General features: G+C 39.6%; 1 protein-coding gene across 4 annotated transcripts in view; it reads right to left on the bottom strand.

Annotated features, from left to right (window-relative positions):
- The window catches only part of ARHGEF28 (Rho guanine nucleotide exchange factor 28), a 3,217,901-nt gene that overhangs the window by 586,647 nt on the left and 2,612,993 nt on the right, over window positions 1-18,261 (bottom strand). For all 4 annotated transcript variants that reach the window (XM_044063941.1, XM_044063943.1, XM_044063942.1 and 1 more), the window contains one exon: window positions 8,362-8,422. In XM_044063941.1, coding sequence (XP_043919876.1) covers window positions 8,362-8,422 — 61 coding nt within the window. The remainder of the gene's footprint in view (window positions 1-8,361; window positions 8,423-18,261) is intronic.

Genomic DNA, 18,261 nt, shown 5'->3' with positions numbered 1-18,261 from the left:
GCACAGAGAAGAACAGATCAAATAATGATTCCCACAGGAATGACTGCCTATCTCCAGACTCTTGATATTGCAATAAACAAGCCATTCAAGGACCATTTGCGCATGGAACTCAGTGACTACATTGAAAATAGAATGGAGACAAATCAGCATGGAAACTTTGTAAAGCCTAGCCTGCAACAGGTTGTGACTTGGGTGAAGAATTCATGGGATAAAATCACAAACAACTATGTTACCAATGCACTACAAGCAGGCTACATGGACAAGCAGTGCTCATTTAAGGAGAGCTCTATTGCTAGGCATGACAGACTGGGGCCAATGGTTCTACAGGAAATGGAGTCGCATGAAATTCAGGCTGGAATTCGGGGGTTGGAGACTTATGACAATGCTCCAGAAGAGGATGACATGACTGTATTTGAATAACTTTTCCGTTATAGGCACAACAGAATGGATTGCTTCTGCTTTCAGCTGCCAGCAAGCTCTTGTCAGTTTTTTGACTTTATTGTACTAAGTTAATGTTTCATTATCAAGGGGTAATTACAAAGTAAGGCCACTAGTTCCCAGACTTTATTTTTATGACTTTCCATCATTCTTCTTTTACGGTTTGGGTAAGGAATAAAGAAAGCATCACCACTCAAAAGTGGCAGTTATTCACCTGTTTTATTCCCCTCCTCCAATACACATGTATTGAGATTTTTCTGCACTTTCTGTTAAGCATGAAATATTGCACTGTGAAAGCCAAGGTGTAGATAATCTGAAGTTGAAATGTTTGTTGCACTGTTTATGTAGAATTCTCACACAACCGTTAACGCGTTAACTAGAACTGTTGCCCAATAATGGAAAAGTACCAAATAAATGTCAATCTGTGTACATGAATAAATGTCGATTTGTGTACATGAATAAATGTCGATTGGTGTACATGAATAAATGTTGATTTTTGTACATGAATAAATGTAGATTATTGTACAGGGGGGGAGGTAAATAAGGCATCCCCTGATAATAAGCCCTAATGCGTATTTTGGCAGGGGGAAAAGTATAAGACCTGGTCTTATTTTTCTGGGAAATACGGTAGATATATATATATATATAGATAAATATATATATATATATATATATATATATATATATATATATATATATAAACACACAGATACATCCTATATATATATCTATATATATATATATATATATATATATATATATATATATATAAACACACAGATACATACATAAATATATATTTATATATACAGCTACACAAATATATACATATACATTTACATCTATTATATTTATACAAATATAGTATCTGATCTTCACAGGTAGTCTCCAATCCAAGTAATAACCATGCCTGACCCTGCTTAATATTTCAAGATCAGGCATATTCAGGTCAGAATGGGCACATCCAGTTTTTAAAAACTACAATTTCAATTCTAATTTAATATTTATATAATTTAGACCAGGGGAGGTGTGGCTGCTGAGACCACAGTGTAAATGCACTATTATCCAGTTTTGTGTTAATATCAATCAAAAAATAAACACAGACCCATGTTGACCATTATAAATCATTCAGAAAATACTATCCCTGCCTGAAATAACTCATTCAAGTATATAAAACAACATTTTTCTAATATATGGGCAAACCTTAGCATGCCTATATAATATATTTATCATTCATGTAATTTGTGAAGTACAAGTGGTCCAGTTATACTCCAGAACAATTTACTGGCCAAATCTCAACATGGCTTCAGGCCTTTCCACAGTACAACAACTGCACTCCTATCCTTCACTGACAGCATCAATAAAAACCGTAATATCAATCTTCTCTCTTCAGCACTTTTCATTGACCTTTCAAAAGCATTCGACATGGTCAACCACCACTTACTTCTCAATATTCTAAAATCCTTCTCTCCGGACACAAAGACTATAAAATGGTTCCAGTCCTACCTTGATAATAGACAGCAGGCAGTGTTATGGGACAATAACCTCTCATCCCATCTCCCAGGTGTTCTTCAGGGCTCTATATTGGGCCCCCTCCTTTTCTCAATATTTATCAATGACCTCAACCTAGCTATTCCTTTAACTAACTGTGTACAATACGCAGATGATTCGACAATAATCTGCTCAGCTAAATCTCAATCCCAACTACAGACTCTAACTCAGACAATGTTCAATAAAACAGAAAATTGGTTTCTACAACGCTGTCTCCTCTTGAACCCTCAAAAAAAAACAAACTCCTCCTCTTCACTCCTACCCGTAAATCACTCCCAATGAACTTTTCAGTCTTATCCAATAATGATACACTCATATCTCCCAATCCAACAACTAAACTTCTAGGGGTAACCATTGATAAACAACCTGAACTTTGAAACCCATATTAACAATACCATAAAAACTGTTAACAGGAAACTAGGCTCCCTCTATAGGATAAAACCTTTCTTTCCCCACTGGCCAGAACCACTATTGCCTATTCCCACCTTATCTCCACACTTCTCTATGCTTCTTCCATATATACTAACTTGTCAAAAAATAACCTTAACAAGCTAGCCAACGCTTACAATAGCATTGCCAGATTTGCTACTGCTTCCTCCTTTAGGACCCATCACTGCCATAATCTGAAACAATTAGGCTGGTTAGTGCTTCTGAATCAGATTCACTCACCATTGCGCACAAAACCCTTTTCCAACCTACCATTACCCCAATACTTAATATAAGAACCTTTCAACTTTACACTCATCTAATAAACTACTTGTTATCAACATGTAAATCTAATAACATGGCAGGAGATGCTCTGTTCTCAAATGCAGTTGGAAAGTATTGGAACCAACTCCCTCATGAACTTACATCACTGTCTTCATTTACACTTTTTAAACACAATCTGAAACTCTGCTTCCACGGTGGTGCAGCAGTAGCGTTGTTGCCTCACAGCAAGAGGTTCTCCCGTTCAGTTCTCGGCTTGGGTTGGGAGTGCCTTCTGTGTGGAGTCTGCATGTCCTCCCCGCGGTTGAGTGGGTGCTCAAAAGACATGCGTTGAATGGGCGTGCCTTCGTTGAAGGTTGGGCGTCGGGCTGGCAACTTGACACCATAAAAACCAACTGCCAATCATTAGCGGACGGAGTTCCGCTGTGGTGACCCCTAACTGGGAAAAGCCGAAAGACAAACAACAACAAAACACAATCTGAAACTCTATCTTAAAACCCACTGGTTACGTCCCTGTACAGATCCAGACTAATCTCATACTATATCCCAAATACCCTCTCTTAAGACCTAACTTCTGCTCTATCTGTGTCTTTTTAGATCAAGGCCTATCCTTGGCAAAAACATATCTTATCCTAATAGAGATAATTTAAAATAACTAGTTAAATTCTTCTGCATATAATTCTAAAGCATCCTACCTAAGGCAGGCAACAAGTACTGTTTAAATTGTGAGCATTGCTGAACTGTTGAAACTTGAAGTATGTATTTGTTTAACAATTACTTTCTAGTTACTAATGAAGTACATAAAGTCTAAAACATCTTATCTAATGCTTGTAACATGTTTTTTTGTATAAACTGTGAAGATTCCTGAACTGTTTAAAATTTTTAGTATTTAACTGTATAACAACTAGTACCTGTACTTAAGTAGTCTAGTAATCTCTTGGAGCTTATCTCCCCGGGACTCTACTGAAAATGGACATAAATCCAGTTAGACTATCCCATTCAACAAATGTAAAATAAAATAAAATACATTATACACTGCTGTAGTGTCCCACTCACACATCCAACTTAGTGTGTATCACAGTTAGAATAACTGGCCATATAGACTACTCTTTCACTCAAATAAGTGTAACACTCACTATTTCCATACACTGTTTGTTTTCATATGTATGTAAAAAGGAAGATCAGAAACAAATTTACATGCTTCACAGAAAACACAATGCTGGGTAACCTTTGGCTTACTACTATGAACCCAATGTCATCTGATGAAATATCTACCTCTTTCAAGGAAGGACTGCTAGTTAAAGGTGAAAAAAATTTACTTTTTAATGAATCACTTTTTAATCATTTCATAATTCCAAAGATTGTCCATGTTTTTCAACAATTTTTAAATATTTAGAGTATCTGTAATACATTGTATTGCAATACGATAATGTTGGTCTTCAGACTTCTCTTGCCTTGAGCTTTAAGAAGCACAGGATTGTACATAATGAGTCGATAGCTAGTACACCTGCTGGTGACAACCTCACTCGCTACTGCAGTAACTTTGTCATACAAAGTCTTCAACCTGATCAAGAAATAGAAATTCTTATGGCTTCTCTTTTTAGCAAGTTCAGATTCACAGGAGGCTCCTAAATGCACTGCCCCTTGCATGTGTCCCCTTCAAATTATTACACTATGATTCCAGTTATTCTTATTAAGAGTAATATATAATCATTTACCACAGCATGGGTAAGGCCAATCTAACACCAAATGGGATATATTAATTTAAGCACCAGAAGGAAACATGGACATGCTTAAAATGCCCTGAAAGGGCCACTAGCCTAGCACTTACCTGTAAATCTACATTTGGGGTGTCCACTATCACAGTTCAAAAATGTATTAGTATAACATGGTTTGTGGTACATGCACATATCAATATCCCCAGACCATGATATTTTATACATCTCAATATCTAGAAACTGCATGAATATATTAAAACACTCCATGGTAAAGTTCAAGTAAGTTGTAGTATTGTTGAGATACTTGAAAGAAATCATGCAGCTTATCTACAGGAGCCATACACATGAAAATATATCATCTATATAACACTGACAGTAGCCACATGGTATACATGCTATAATACACACAAGCATCCGCCAATTGCATCTCAAAAATATTAGCAAACATTGAGGCAGTACAGGTTCCCACTGCCACTCTTGTTGGTTGACAAAACCAATGTTCATGAAATACAAAGTAATTATTGTTCAAAATCAGAGACAAAACACCATCATAAACTTATCTTCTGTCAGCCAGACCTTACATCTCATAACTTTTGTGACTTGGAATGTCCATCCCATCCTCCTATGAAATCAGGGTGTAGACGGACTTGATACCCAGAGTAATAAAAAGATTCATGGGATCTGTGTAGCAGTACTGGATTTGTCTATCAGATGAAGAATCAAGATGCCTACAAACATGTAAGCCTTGTATAAATGTTTATATCTCAAATAAATAATACTATTCAAGGTGTTCAAATACAGTTGAAATATGTATGCTGCTGCTGTTAAAAGAAGACAGTTGGCTCAGGTATGATTAATATTGTTAATTACATATGCACCTTCAGTACAATGTATTTTGCTAGGTCAATCCCAATTAAGTCAAAACAAAAATGTGGGACCTTCAGCCATTCCAGGCACACCTAAAAGTGTTCAAATTCTGACAACTGAACAGCATTTTTCCCCCAGTAAATATATTCGGAATTACCAAGCTGTTAGATTGCAGGCTGAGAAGGTTCATTCTTTAACCTTACACTTTGAAAAAAAAAATACCTCCATAAATTCAAAATATATTTTACATGTCTTTAAAAGCCCCTGCATATGTTCTTACACAAAAGGAGATGAGCATTAATTTATAGTTCTCCTCTCTGATATTTCAGTGAAATAGATCTTTATACTTTGTTGAACCAATGTTAATAAACAACCTTTCTAATTTCTTATATTCCTGAATATCCAAGCATAGTAGGGAGGTACCTGGCCAGAAAAAAAATTAATTCCAAAAGTAATATTTAATGAGTTACTTCAGACAGAACCAGATATTAGGTTTTTAACCCACTTGTTATACTGTTTTACATGTATTTGGCATATCCATCAGGAAGTCTTAAATCCAAAAATTTAAATATAAGGATGGTCATACTAACTTTGTAGTTTAAACCATTTGTTTACAAGTAATATATTAAAACATTCATTGAAAATGGGGTTAGTCCTTCATTTGATATTTTGAGAAATACTGTAGATATAAAAAGTTTCCACACCTCTGTTAAAATGCCAGGTTTTTGGGATATAAAAAATGAGACGACAATAAATCATTTCAAAAATTTCCCACCTTCAATCTGGGCTAAAACCTGTAGAATTCAATTGAAAAACAAACAAATCTGTTAGGGGAAAAATATAAAAAATAAAAAAACATACAATAAGCTGGTTGCATAAGTGTGTACACCCTTTAACTAAATACTTTGTTGAAGCACCTTTTGATTTAAATACAGGATTCAGTCTTCTTGGGTAGGAGTCTATCAGGATGGCACATCTTGACTTGGCAATATTTGCCCACTCTTCCTTGCAAAAGCACTCAGATTGAGAGGGCATCTTTTGTGCACAGCCCTCTTCAGGTCACCCCACAGATTTTCTATTGGATTTAGGTCTGGGCTCTGGCTGGGCCATTCCAAAACTTTAATTTTCTTCTGATGAAGCCATTCTTTTGTTAATCTGGATGTATGCTTGGGGTCACTGTCGTGTTGAAAGGTGAAATTCCTCTTCATCATCAGCTTTCTAGCAGATGGTCAAAGTTTTTGGGCCAAAACTGACTGGTATTTGGAACTGTTCATAATTCCCTCCACCTTGACTAATGCCCCAGTTCCAGCTGAAGAAAAGCTACCCCAAAGCAAGATACTGCCACCACCATGCTTCACCGTGGGGATGGTGTTCTTCTGGTGATGCGAACTGTTGTTTTTGTACCAAACGTACCTTTTGGAATTGTGGCCAGAAAGTTCAACCTTGGTCTCATCAGACCATAACACATTTTTCCACATGTTTTTGGGAGACTTGTATTGTTTTGCAAAGTTTAGCTAGGCCTGGATGTTTTTCTGTGAAAAAAAAGGCTTCTGTCTTGCAAACCTACCCCATAGCCCAGACATATGGAGAATACTGTAGATTGTTGTCACATGTAGTACAGAACCAGAACTTGCCAAAAATTCCTGCAGCTCCATCAGTGTTGTTGTAGGTCTCTTGGCAGCCTCTAACTGACCACTTTTCGTCTTATCTTTTCATCAATTTTGGAGGGATGTCCAGTTCTTTGCAACATCACTGTTGTCCCATATTTTTTCAAACTGTCTGCACTGTGTTCCATGGTATATCCAATGCTGTGGAAATTGTTTTGTACCCTTCTCCTGACTGATACCTTTCAACAATGAGATCCCTCCCCTTTGATGCTTTGTAAACTCTGTGCGAACCATGTTTTTTGCTGTAGCAGGCAGCTGAGTAAATGTCAGGAAAATCCTACTAGGACAGCTGAACTTTATTTGGGGTTAATCAGTCTCTCTTCAATTGATGGCAGGTGTGTACTCAAGAAGACTGAATGCGTAATTAAATCAAAAGGTGCTTCAACAAAGTATTAGTTTAAGGGTGAGCACACTTATGCAACCAGCTTATTGTATGTTTTTTTTTTTTTTTTCCATTTTCCCCCTAACAGACTTGTTTGTTTTTTACTTGAATTGTACAGGTTATAGGTTACATTACAGGTGGGAAAAGTTTTGAAATGATTTATTGTGGTCTCATTTTGTTATCACAAAAACCTAGCATTTTAACAGGGGTGTGTAAACTTTCTATAGCCACTGCACATAAAAGAACTTATTCATCTGGGCTTTTGACAGAATTGGAATACTAGACTCCTATAGTCCTTAATGAATATGTAGATACAAAACCATATCAAACAGTTATATTTTTATAAATGCATTTTGATGTATACTTTATTAAAGGGTTTATAATACAGAGCTATACTTCAACTTGAAAAATGTTTTGATATTTTGACAAGTGTTTACTTAGATTTAAACCTGAAATTTGACAGTTTACAAAAAAGACCATAAAGGAGTAATGGATTCTGTTAGAGAAAAAAATGAATATTTAATATAGATGTGCTAACCTGCTATGATATGGATATTGCAAATCACAGCATAAACTACAAATTGCTCTTATAAAATTACATCACATATAATGCAGACAGACTTAAGAAACCAAGTAAGTGATCCACCAGATATCTAATTTCTCTTTGCATACATTATTATGTTGAGGTATATGAATGAACTGATTGTTTTCATAAATCTGACTAATGTAGTTCTGCATGTCACATAATTCAGGTCATGGTCAATGTGTTTCAACAAGAGACAACTATGGGATCACAGCAGACAAGTTTACAGATTAAGATTGATTTTCATTAAACATGGATACATCTTTCTGAAGAAAATAGCTATGGCCTTCCCAGATGAAGCAGAACTTTGCATTTTTTACTTAGTTCAGTTTTTATTTTGCAGATTACAGAATACTGCTCATAGCTTACAATGTCAGTTCTGGAGAATTAAATCTAGATTTCTAAAACTGGTGGTACTCTACACATTCTACAGATTGTTATACTTACACTGAAGGACTGGAATTGGTTTGCTTTTGGTGAAACTTTGGTTTCTCTCTTGAGATTTTTGCTGTACCAAAGAAAATATTAAACACCATATTACATATCACAATTCAGTGAATGTTAGCTGTTCAATTGTAAATTATTTTACTGCTAAGCTTAGGTGGTAGAACAAGTATGCAAACAGTGTCGTTTAAAAAGACAGGTGTAATCAATTTTTGCTGGTATCTTCCTAGAAAATGTTATTTAACAAGGTCACTTGGCAAAGACCTGTTTGCTTTTATTGTCATGTTCTGATAAACACAAACTGAAAGGTAGTAGAAATTATTTACAATATTGACTTGTAGACTACAGCATGGTATTATTGGCATACATGTGATGTATATGACTACACAACACTGAAAAATTAAATGATTAAATCTCAGAAAACAAAAGTATATTAAAATATGAATACCTTTAAAATGAATTATGCAAATGTACTCTAAGCATGATAATTGTTAAAACTTGCATATACTGATTAAATATTTCCACAAAGGTACATTTCAGAGTTTTGTACATGTCCAGAGTAGGCGATTAGGTAAAACATTTCTGAAAAAAAAATAGGAGGAAATGATAACACAACACTGTAAGTACAATATTTCTCTTGCAGTAACATCTTAAAATAAATGCTACATGTATTACCAATTTTTAAAGGATGTTTTATTCCATTCCAGTATCAGACAAACAAAGCCCTCCTTGCACTGGAAGATGCTATCTGTGCGGTCATGAAACTTGGTTCAGGGCTGCAGACAGCACCCCTGCCTTACCAGGCTATACCTCTTTCCACACATTCCGACCCCATAATGAGGTCGGGGAAGACTAAGGGTGGCGGAGTCTCTATCTTCATCAAGAACAGGGAAACCTCCAGACTGGTTTGCCAGCATGACACACTGGAACTACTCCAGGTACAACTGACAGTTGGCAAGACACCCATCCAAGTTATAGCTAGTTATAGACCCACCCCCATGACACAGGACACCCACCCCTCCTACCTGGGCTTACTTGAGTCCATCAAGGTTCCCCTTAACACCCTGATCCTTAGTGACTTCAACTACTGCACCATAGACTGTGTGAACTATTCCTGCACTAATGTACTCACCCAACGATTCCTCGACTTCATCAATTCTAACGCACTAGACCAGCTCGTCTCATCCCCCACAAGGGGAGATAACATTCTGGACTTAGCTCTCACCATCATGGCTGACCACTACACCACTCCCATAGTATGTCCTTCTCTGGTTAGATCAGATCATCAGACTGTCTCATTCGAAATGTCTATCCCATCCACACACCTGTAGCTGAAATCAAGCTAAAACAATTCTCAAAAAAGTTGACTACAACCTCCTAGCTTCACACACCCCCTCCAGAGGATGCAGACAACTATGCTGAATAGTACGCCAATGCAGTTTACAAGCACCTGTACAACTGCATGGACTCAGCCATACCCAATAGAAGTAAAACCTGCTCCTCAAGGAAACACAGACCTGTTTGGTGGACATCCTCTATCAACAAGCTTTACAACAAAAGGAAGAAACTGTTGTCCAAGGTTAAAAGGGAACATATCCCAAATTGGAAAAAAACTCCCTCCTTAGCCTCAATAACTAATCAGATCACTAGTGAAAAGCTCCAAGGCCAATTATGAATCGAAACTAGCCTCCATAACAAAGGGAAACCATAAAGTCTTCTTCAGTTACATCAAGAACCTCTGTGGCAAAGGTTTGTTCTGAATTAGTACTTAACAGTATCACATACACTGGTAATATTGACTTAGCCAACTTACTAGCAGATAGGTTCAGTGCAGACTTCACCCCCCTGTCCCCCAAAGATCCTCTCGACATCCCTGATACTTGTCCCGCACCTCACATCTCCATAGATCAAGTGTTACAGGCCCTATCCAAGGCAAAAAACACAGCTTCCATGGGACCTGATAGTATCTCAGGATGTATTCTGCACCATCTCCTGCAAGCACTGGCTTCACCATTGAGCAGCCTATTCAACCACAGCCTAAGTACTGGCTTCATTCCAGCATACTAGAGAACCACAACTGCCATCCCCTTGCACAAAGATGGTGCCACCACTGACCCTGGAAACTATCGATCCATTAGCTTGACAAGTCTGATCTGTAAAGCTATGGAGTGTATTATTATGGATCTCATAAACAAGGACATCGGCAATCTCCACATACTTGATTCCACCCACTTTAGATTTGTCAAGAGCAGATCTTGCCTGTTGAACCTGGTTGACGTCTTTGAGACTGTCACCAAGGCCCTGGATGAGAGGGAAAGTCAGTACATACAGCTTACCTTGACTTGGTCAAGGCCTTTGACACAATGCCCAACTTGGGCATCATTGAAAAGCTAACACAACTTGGAGTAAATCCCTATCTTATCAGGTGGGTAGCCAATTGCTCACCGACAGGACCCTCAAAGTCAAAATAGGCACTTCCATCGATAACAGACCTGTCACTAGTGGAGTTTCTTGTCCTGGGACCCCTACTGTTTGGCATCTATTTCTTGGAGGTACAGGCAAAGACAAAAGGCCTGTGGCTGACCAAGTTTGCCGATGACTGTAAGTTGGGTGCTGTCACTGACTCCCCAAATGATGTTAACATACTGCAAGAGGGTCTCACAGCAACTAATGACTGCTGCCAAAATCATGGTCTTAAGCTGAATGCAAAAATTCGGCAAAAACATGACCCGTACTGATTACCACATCAACAGCAACCCCCTAAGCACACAACTTCTGGTGAGAGACCTGGGCACTCAAGTTGATAATAACCTCACATTCCACCATCATGTAGCAGCAGTGGTTAGAAAAGCCTTTTACTTGGTTCATCTCATAAGTAAAGGGATTGCATCCAGAAAAATCTGAATTGCCAAGCTGCAGAATGGGTAAGGCCTTGCCCCCACTGCTTGTTGATATGCCACCAGACAGTCATACTGTCTGTGACTACTTTCAAGATACCTGGTAGGAGAATTTGGTGGAATGTTTGCAATGCTAGGAGAAGGGCCCTCATCTCTTTGATATTGATGTGGTCTCTTTGCCTGAGGGAGGACCACTCTCCCTGAACTTTGTTTTGTTTGTTGTGGTTTTGCAAAACTGCTCCCCAACCCAGGTCTGAAGCATCTGTGAAGATTTGTTGTAAGGGTGGAGGGTTCTGCAAAGCTATACCCTGATTGAGGGCGATGGCTGCAATCCACCATTCCAGTTCTTTTTTCAGGCATGGAAGGAAAGGTAGGGGACTATCCAGAGGATGAGAATGTTGATTCCAATGAGTCTTTAGTACCCCACTGGATCTTCCTCATATCCAGCCTTGCCAAGGGAAGCATGGGTATCAAGGATGCCATGCGGCCTAGGACTCTCAGGAATTCCCTGGCTGATGAGATTTGGAGAGAGAGAGAGAAGTGTTTGGAGTTAATGGGGGAGGATTTCTACAATCTGGCAAGGAATGAAGGCTGCCATCTGCTCATTTTTTATCCTGCATCCTAACAAAACCAGGTCTTGGGTGAGTGTCAGGTGAGACTTTTCCTGGTTCATAGTGAACCCTAGGTGTGCCAGGGTTTTGGACACCATGCACAGGTGACGGCGAAGGGTGTGGCAGTCCTGATGAACTATCAAAAAGTAGTCCAGGTACGGCTATATTTGAATGCCCTGCATTCTGCAGTGGGCAATAACTGGAGCTAGGCACTTTGTGAATACTCTGGGGCTGTGGAGAGCCCAAATGGCAATGCAGAAAAATGAAAATGCAAGGAACCCACTGAAAAGCGTAGGAATTTCCTGTAGCTGGAGTGAATGGGCACATGAAGGTAGGCATCCTTCAGATCCAGGGATACCATGAAAGCTTGGTAGGGGATGAGGGGTAGGAGGTGATGCAAGGTAAGCATTTTGAAGGCAGGCATCTTGAGAAAGAGACTGACGACAGGCAGATCCAGAATTGGTCTCCAAGGACCATCTTTTCTTGGGACCAAAACATCCTGGAGTAAAAGCCCTTGTTTGTCTGATCAAGAGGTACTCTTTCAATGGTGCCCTGAGCTAGGAGCTGAACCAGAATTGGGGAAAGAGATGAAGCTGACTGGGAGGGAGTTGGTGCATCCTCTGAAAAGGAGGAAGCGTCCACCAAGTCATAAAGTATCCTTTTTGAAGGATGGAGCGGACCCAAGCCTCCATGGGAAGGGGCTGGAGCCTCACCCAGGAATATTTTCTCAGGACAGAACCTGAGGCTGTAGATTTGGATGATGCCTCTACTACATCATAACTGCACTTGATGGAGTGCCTGGTCACCTGGGAGGTGGTAGAGATCGGAGTGGAGAGTTGTGACTTAGCAGAAAAGTCTGGCACATCTGGTATAAGTGCAGAGGCTTTTGATAGGGTATCTAAAACAAACCTAGCCATGTGTGTTTGATAATTTAGGGCTCTGATGATTAGAGTGGAATAAGTATAGACTTTCTTCCCTAGCCTATCCATAAATTTGCTGCCCTTGTCTGTGGAAAACAGAGAGGTGGAAGGCACCTGTCTGGAAGATTTATCTGCTGACACTTGAACAAGAACTGTGTATGCTGAGGAACTTTATAAAACCTATCTGGACATTTTGAAGTTGGAGGCTGAGAATCAGGGGCCTGGGATGCAGCCAGAAAGGCATTGTGAAAGGCTGGGAGCAGGGGAGGGACTACAGATGGAGAGGGCTGGTCCATCTGCAGTAACTCAAAGTATCTGTTTTTAGTTTCTGAAACATCTGAGGCCTGCCATTTGAAATGTTCTCTCATAAGAGAAATGGTGTCCCTAAAGGAGAATTCTTCCCCTGGAGATTCAGGACTAATATTGTCCTCCTCCTCAGAGGAGGGACTACAGATGGGGAGGGCTGGTCCATCTGCAGTAACTCAAAGTATCTGTTTTTAGTTTCTGAAACATCTGAGGCCTGCCATTTGAAATGTTCTCTCATAAGAGAAATGGTGTTCCTAAAGGAGAATTCTTCCCCTGGAGATTCAGCACTAATACTGTCCTTCTCCTCTGGGGTAATGGAGTCCTTAGGGGATTCAATCTGGGAACAATAAGTAAGTGAATCATTCCTCTAAGGCCTGCACAGATGTAGGGGATGGTTGTGGCACCTGAGACTGGTGGGCCAGAAAGGCTCTGAAAAGATTTTGGGAAAAGGCTTCCCATCCAGGAGCTGGTTCTGCTTCTCCATGTTTTAATTTCTGTTTCCTCTTTAAAGGAGTAGAAGGATGCGTTGGTTTAGAAGCCGATGCCTGGGGGGATGGAAAGGCAAGAGTAGGCTCCCCCGATGCCATGAGCCGTGGTTCTCCCTCGCCATCAGGAGCTGATGGCTGATCAACCTCAGCAGATGTACTCTGTGCTTCTGCCGAAATGGCTTCAGCCATGGTTCCTGGTTCTAACAGTGAAATGGATGTCTAATGGGACCCTGGGATAACATCTGCCTTGAGAGTCTCACTGGACTCTTGAGGTGCAGCATGGGAGTCAGGCTTAACTTTCTTGGCCTTCTTCCGAGGCGGCTTGTCGAAGGTACCTACCTCACTCTCAATGCCTAATGCTAGACGTTGGAGTCTCTGATTTTTCTAAGAAAAGTTTTAAGGCAGCCAGATGGCTGCATAGTGTTTTTGTACAAAAGACTTGCAGATGTTGCAAGATGCATGGTCGATGCCTTCACCTAAACAAAATAAGCACTTATCATGCATGTCCCTATCTGCAATTTATCTTCCACAAGGACAGTTCCCCTTTCTAGCTGACATGTACCTTTGAAAAGCTATAAGAAAGGTAACAAAAAAACCCCAAAAGGGTACGTATCTGTATCGGATGGCCGAAACAGTGCAAACTGATTCCCAGAGCTGGCAATCAGAGGTCCACAAATCAATGCAGCAGAAAAGTTCTGAAGTGGGTATGTGAAGACGTCACTTTTATAGCCGACATCAGTTTATGGCTCTAACATGCAACGTCATACGTACCCCTGTTCCTAAGACTTTGGTATGTTGGCCAGATGTCCAGTGCTGCAGGCAGCAACCTCCTTACAGTTATGAATACTGCAACAGAGGACAAAAGTACATCAATTATTTGGTATAACTAAATGAAAGTATACATGCATTCTACTTGGAAAGCCAATTCCTTCAGCAAGAACAAAGACAGAAGACCGAGTCAGAAATGTTAGTGAGGAATAGGCCTGGTGTACACCTCACAGTGACCATTTCTGGTTCAAATACCACAAATATTAATGAGGCATTCTGAGGAAGCAGCCTGTGATAATTAGCCATGTGCTCTCCTCTGGAAATGGCCACAGTAAGAGAATTACATAGCAAAGATTCACCACTGCTGTGCTGAACATGTTAATGAACAGGGCCAAAACTCATGTTCACCTACTGCATCTGGGACTGACAGTGCATATGTGCATGTGTGTATATTTGTGCCTCCATGTGTGAGTGCGTGTAGAGGGATGAATGCATTTATGTGTGTGTGTGTGTGTGTGTGTGTGTGTGTGTGTGTGTGTGCCTGCATGTGTGAGTGCATGTAGAGGGAAGAGTGCACTTACACGTGTGTGTGCTGTGTGTGTATATGGTTATATATGTGTGAGTGCATGTAGAGGGATAAGTGGCCTCTGCTGTGAGTGCACTTACACGTGTGTGTGCTGTGTGTGTATATGGTTATATATGTGTGAGTGCATGTAGAGGTAAGAGTGCACTTACACGTGTGTGTGCTGTGTGTGTATATGGTTATATATGTGTGAGTGCATGTAGAGGGAAGAGTGCACTTACACGTGTGTGTGCTGTGTGTGTATATGGTTATATATGTGTGAGTGCATGTAGAGGGATAAGTGGCCTCTGCTGTGAGTGCACTTACACGTGTCTGCATGTTGTATGTCTATATGGGTGAGTGTGTCCATGAGTGTCATTAGGCAGGGAGATGCTGTGTGTGTGTGTGTGTGTATATACAATATAAATGTGCATCGGGGGGGGGGGGTCACTCTACCATAGATTAAAAAGCAAGTCCTGAAATATTAGGGGTTGGGTAACACTAGACACCAGGCATTACTATTTATTTTGTGCCTTAAAGGCACTTACAAAAATTCAAACCTTGTACCACTGACACTCACATACAGGCCTTTTGCAGAGAGTTATCTCTCTGTGCTAACACTAAACATCAGGGATGGTCCTTACATATTACCAAAGTTTTGAAAATAAAAAAAAATGTTAAAATAAAAGGAGGGAACCTTCAAACTTTGAGCCATTGACAAAAAAAAGCTGCAGTCTTAACCCTCTACACTAACAGTGGAGTTAGTATAAGTGGGTACTTTTTTACATGGTAATATGTATGAGAGTCTAATATCTGGCATCATATAATGACTGCTCATTTGTATTCAAAAATGAGCATGCAGATTGGACAGCCCAACTAGCATGATCAATGTAAATTGAGCAAATAATAAAATAAAGTCCGGGAGCTGCAGTACCATTGAGTGGCTGGACTTTCAATTGGAATATGCTGTGGGACAGTGCAAAACAGAATAAAAATCTGGTATCTTCTCAAAAATAAAGAAAGAGAAAAGTGCCTGATTTTCCTTCTATTTCTGTGCTGTCCCTTTGAAAGCTCAACAGAAAGAAAGAGCAATGGAGATATTCTTTGCTCTGTTGCTTCTCCTGCACTGTAATGATGTACAGTGCAAGTGTGGGGATGCACAGTACGTCAGTAAAAATGAAGAAGGAACACTAACACCATTATACACAGAAATTATTTAAGAAAGGTAAGCAATCTCTTCAATTAAATAATGTCATTGTATAAGAGCAATAACCCACTTGTGGGAGAGGGTATAGCAGGATTTACCCATTGCTGGCTTTGTTTAATCATTCCACCCCTCACCCTTGTGATCAAATCATGACATCCATGGGTAAATCCTGATATACCCACACCCACGTCTGGGTTATTGCTTAATTATTTAGTGACTGCAAGTGTCCATGAATGACGAGGGGCAGTGCTCACACATGAGGCAACAGCAGGAATGGTCAGTAAAATGGGGGGACAGTTGACAGCATTGCAGGTGTACCCATGTGGTGGGAGGCATTAAGACAAAGGTGGGAGAAACATTAGATGACATTAGGGAGATTTTTAGTTGGACTCACTAAAATCATTAATAGAGCAACATGTCTAGCATTGTGATGTACTTTATGAACATTAAAAAGAATGAGACTCTAATGTCTGGCACTATTGACAGATTATTAAGATCTGTCACTTATGAGGGCAAGGACAAAAATGAGACATCAGAGACATTCTCTACACAAAGGGACAGGGAGAGACTGTGTGTGTGTGTGTGTGTGTGTGTGTGTGTGTGTGTGTGTGTGTGTGTGTGTGTGTGTGTGTGTGTGTGTGTGTGTGTGTGTGTGTGTGTGTGTGTGTGTGTGCATGTGCGTGTGTGAATGTAAACTGATGGGTTCCTCTGCCAGTGTGATGCATGGGCTGCCAGTGTTGACTACTGAAAAAAATAATGCATGTTTGCACTCACAGTAGCTAAAAGTGATTCAGACACATGCAAATTAGCCAGTAATGAGGTCCTTCCTCATTATATCCAATATGTCCCTGAATCACATTATTCCACATCTCAAAGACAGTCCCTTCTGGCTGCAGCTCTTTCCATTGCTTCCTGCTGATGAAGTTGAGACCAGAGTGACTCTGTTATCTAGAAGTCTTTATAAGTAGTTTTATTTTTACCAGCTACTTTGTCTGAGTATGGTATAAAAAGGAAAACTGTATCTAACTATAAAAACTGCTTTATTTTCGAAAATGCTGCCTGAAATTGATTTTTTATGTTGGACAGCAGACTGACTTATTTAACAAGAACTGCATTTTTCTTTGAATTTTGTTAAAATTTTTTTAAGTCAAAAACATGTGTGTGCATGTGCACGCGTACATACATATACACACACACACACACACCTTTCTCTCTCTCTCTCTCTCTGTATATATATATATATATATATATATATATATATATATATATATATATATATGTATGTATATATATATATATATATATATATATATATATATATATATATTCCAACAAAATAGTCACTGTCCAAAAACTAAGGATGGAAGGCTGTGTGCTGACAAGCCACATGGAAGTAGTAAAATTATGGTAGTGTGCATACAACCTGATAAATTGTCACAGAAGGTGAGATAGAGGAGTGCCACTGCCTCAAACCTGGATGATGCTCACAAATAAGAGCAGTAAACCATGTGCCAGAGGTGGCAGTTTTGCTTTCTCACCAATGGTCTCTGTAATCTGACTTGGGATGGTCTGTGGCCAATCTTGCCACATCTGGACACTCCCATGGTTATGGATGCAGACTAGATAACAGTTGCAGTGTGCCTCAGGGGGGCAACTATGGAGCCAGCACTTTTGTGACACTGCACGCCTGCAGAATTTTCATGAAATTCCCCTAATCCGCAGTTGTGCAGTAATGAGTGGTGCTGTGCAAAATGGTGCTGATGCATTCTATTGTGCTAATAAAAGCCAATCAGCACAATGCTCAAACTAACAAAGTTACTTAATGCCACTATTTGTGAATCATTGCCATAGTACATTGCATAACCAAAATATGCTGATGGCTGTCTTCATACACAGCACATTCAGCATGGAACATGCGACCAGTATGGCATGATGATATTCTTCGATAAATATGGCTTAAAGGAAAATCTGTCATTAAATCCAACTAATTATATGAAACAAGCACACACAGGCAACTCTGTGCCACTTAACAATTCACCGACAGTATCTTAATCATGGACATAACTTCTCATTTACAGAGATGCACAAATTCTTAAGTAGTACCAGTTCCCCAAATCAAAACAATGTTTTCAAAAGTACTGGTA

Source organism: Protopterus annectens, chromosome 2.part2 (assembly GCF_019279795.1).
Source record: "Protopterus annectens isolate FY-2018-M chromosome 2.part2, PAN1.0, whole genome shotgun sequence".
NCBI classification, from domain to species: Eukaryota; Metazoa; Chordata; order Ceratodontiformes; family Protopteridae; genus Protopterus; species Protopterus annectens.
The sequence above is the reverse complement of the archived record's forward strand: the minus strand, read 5'-3'. Positions and strand labels throughout refer to the sequence as shown.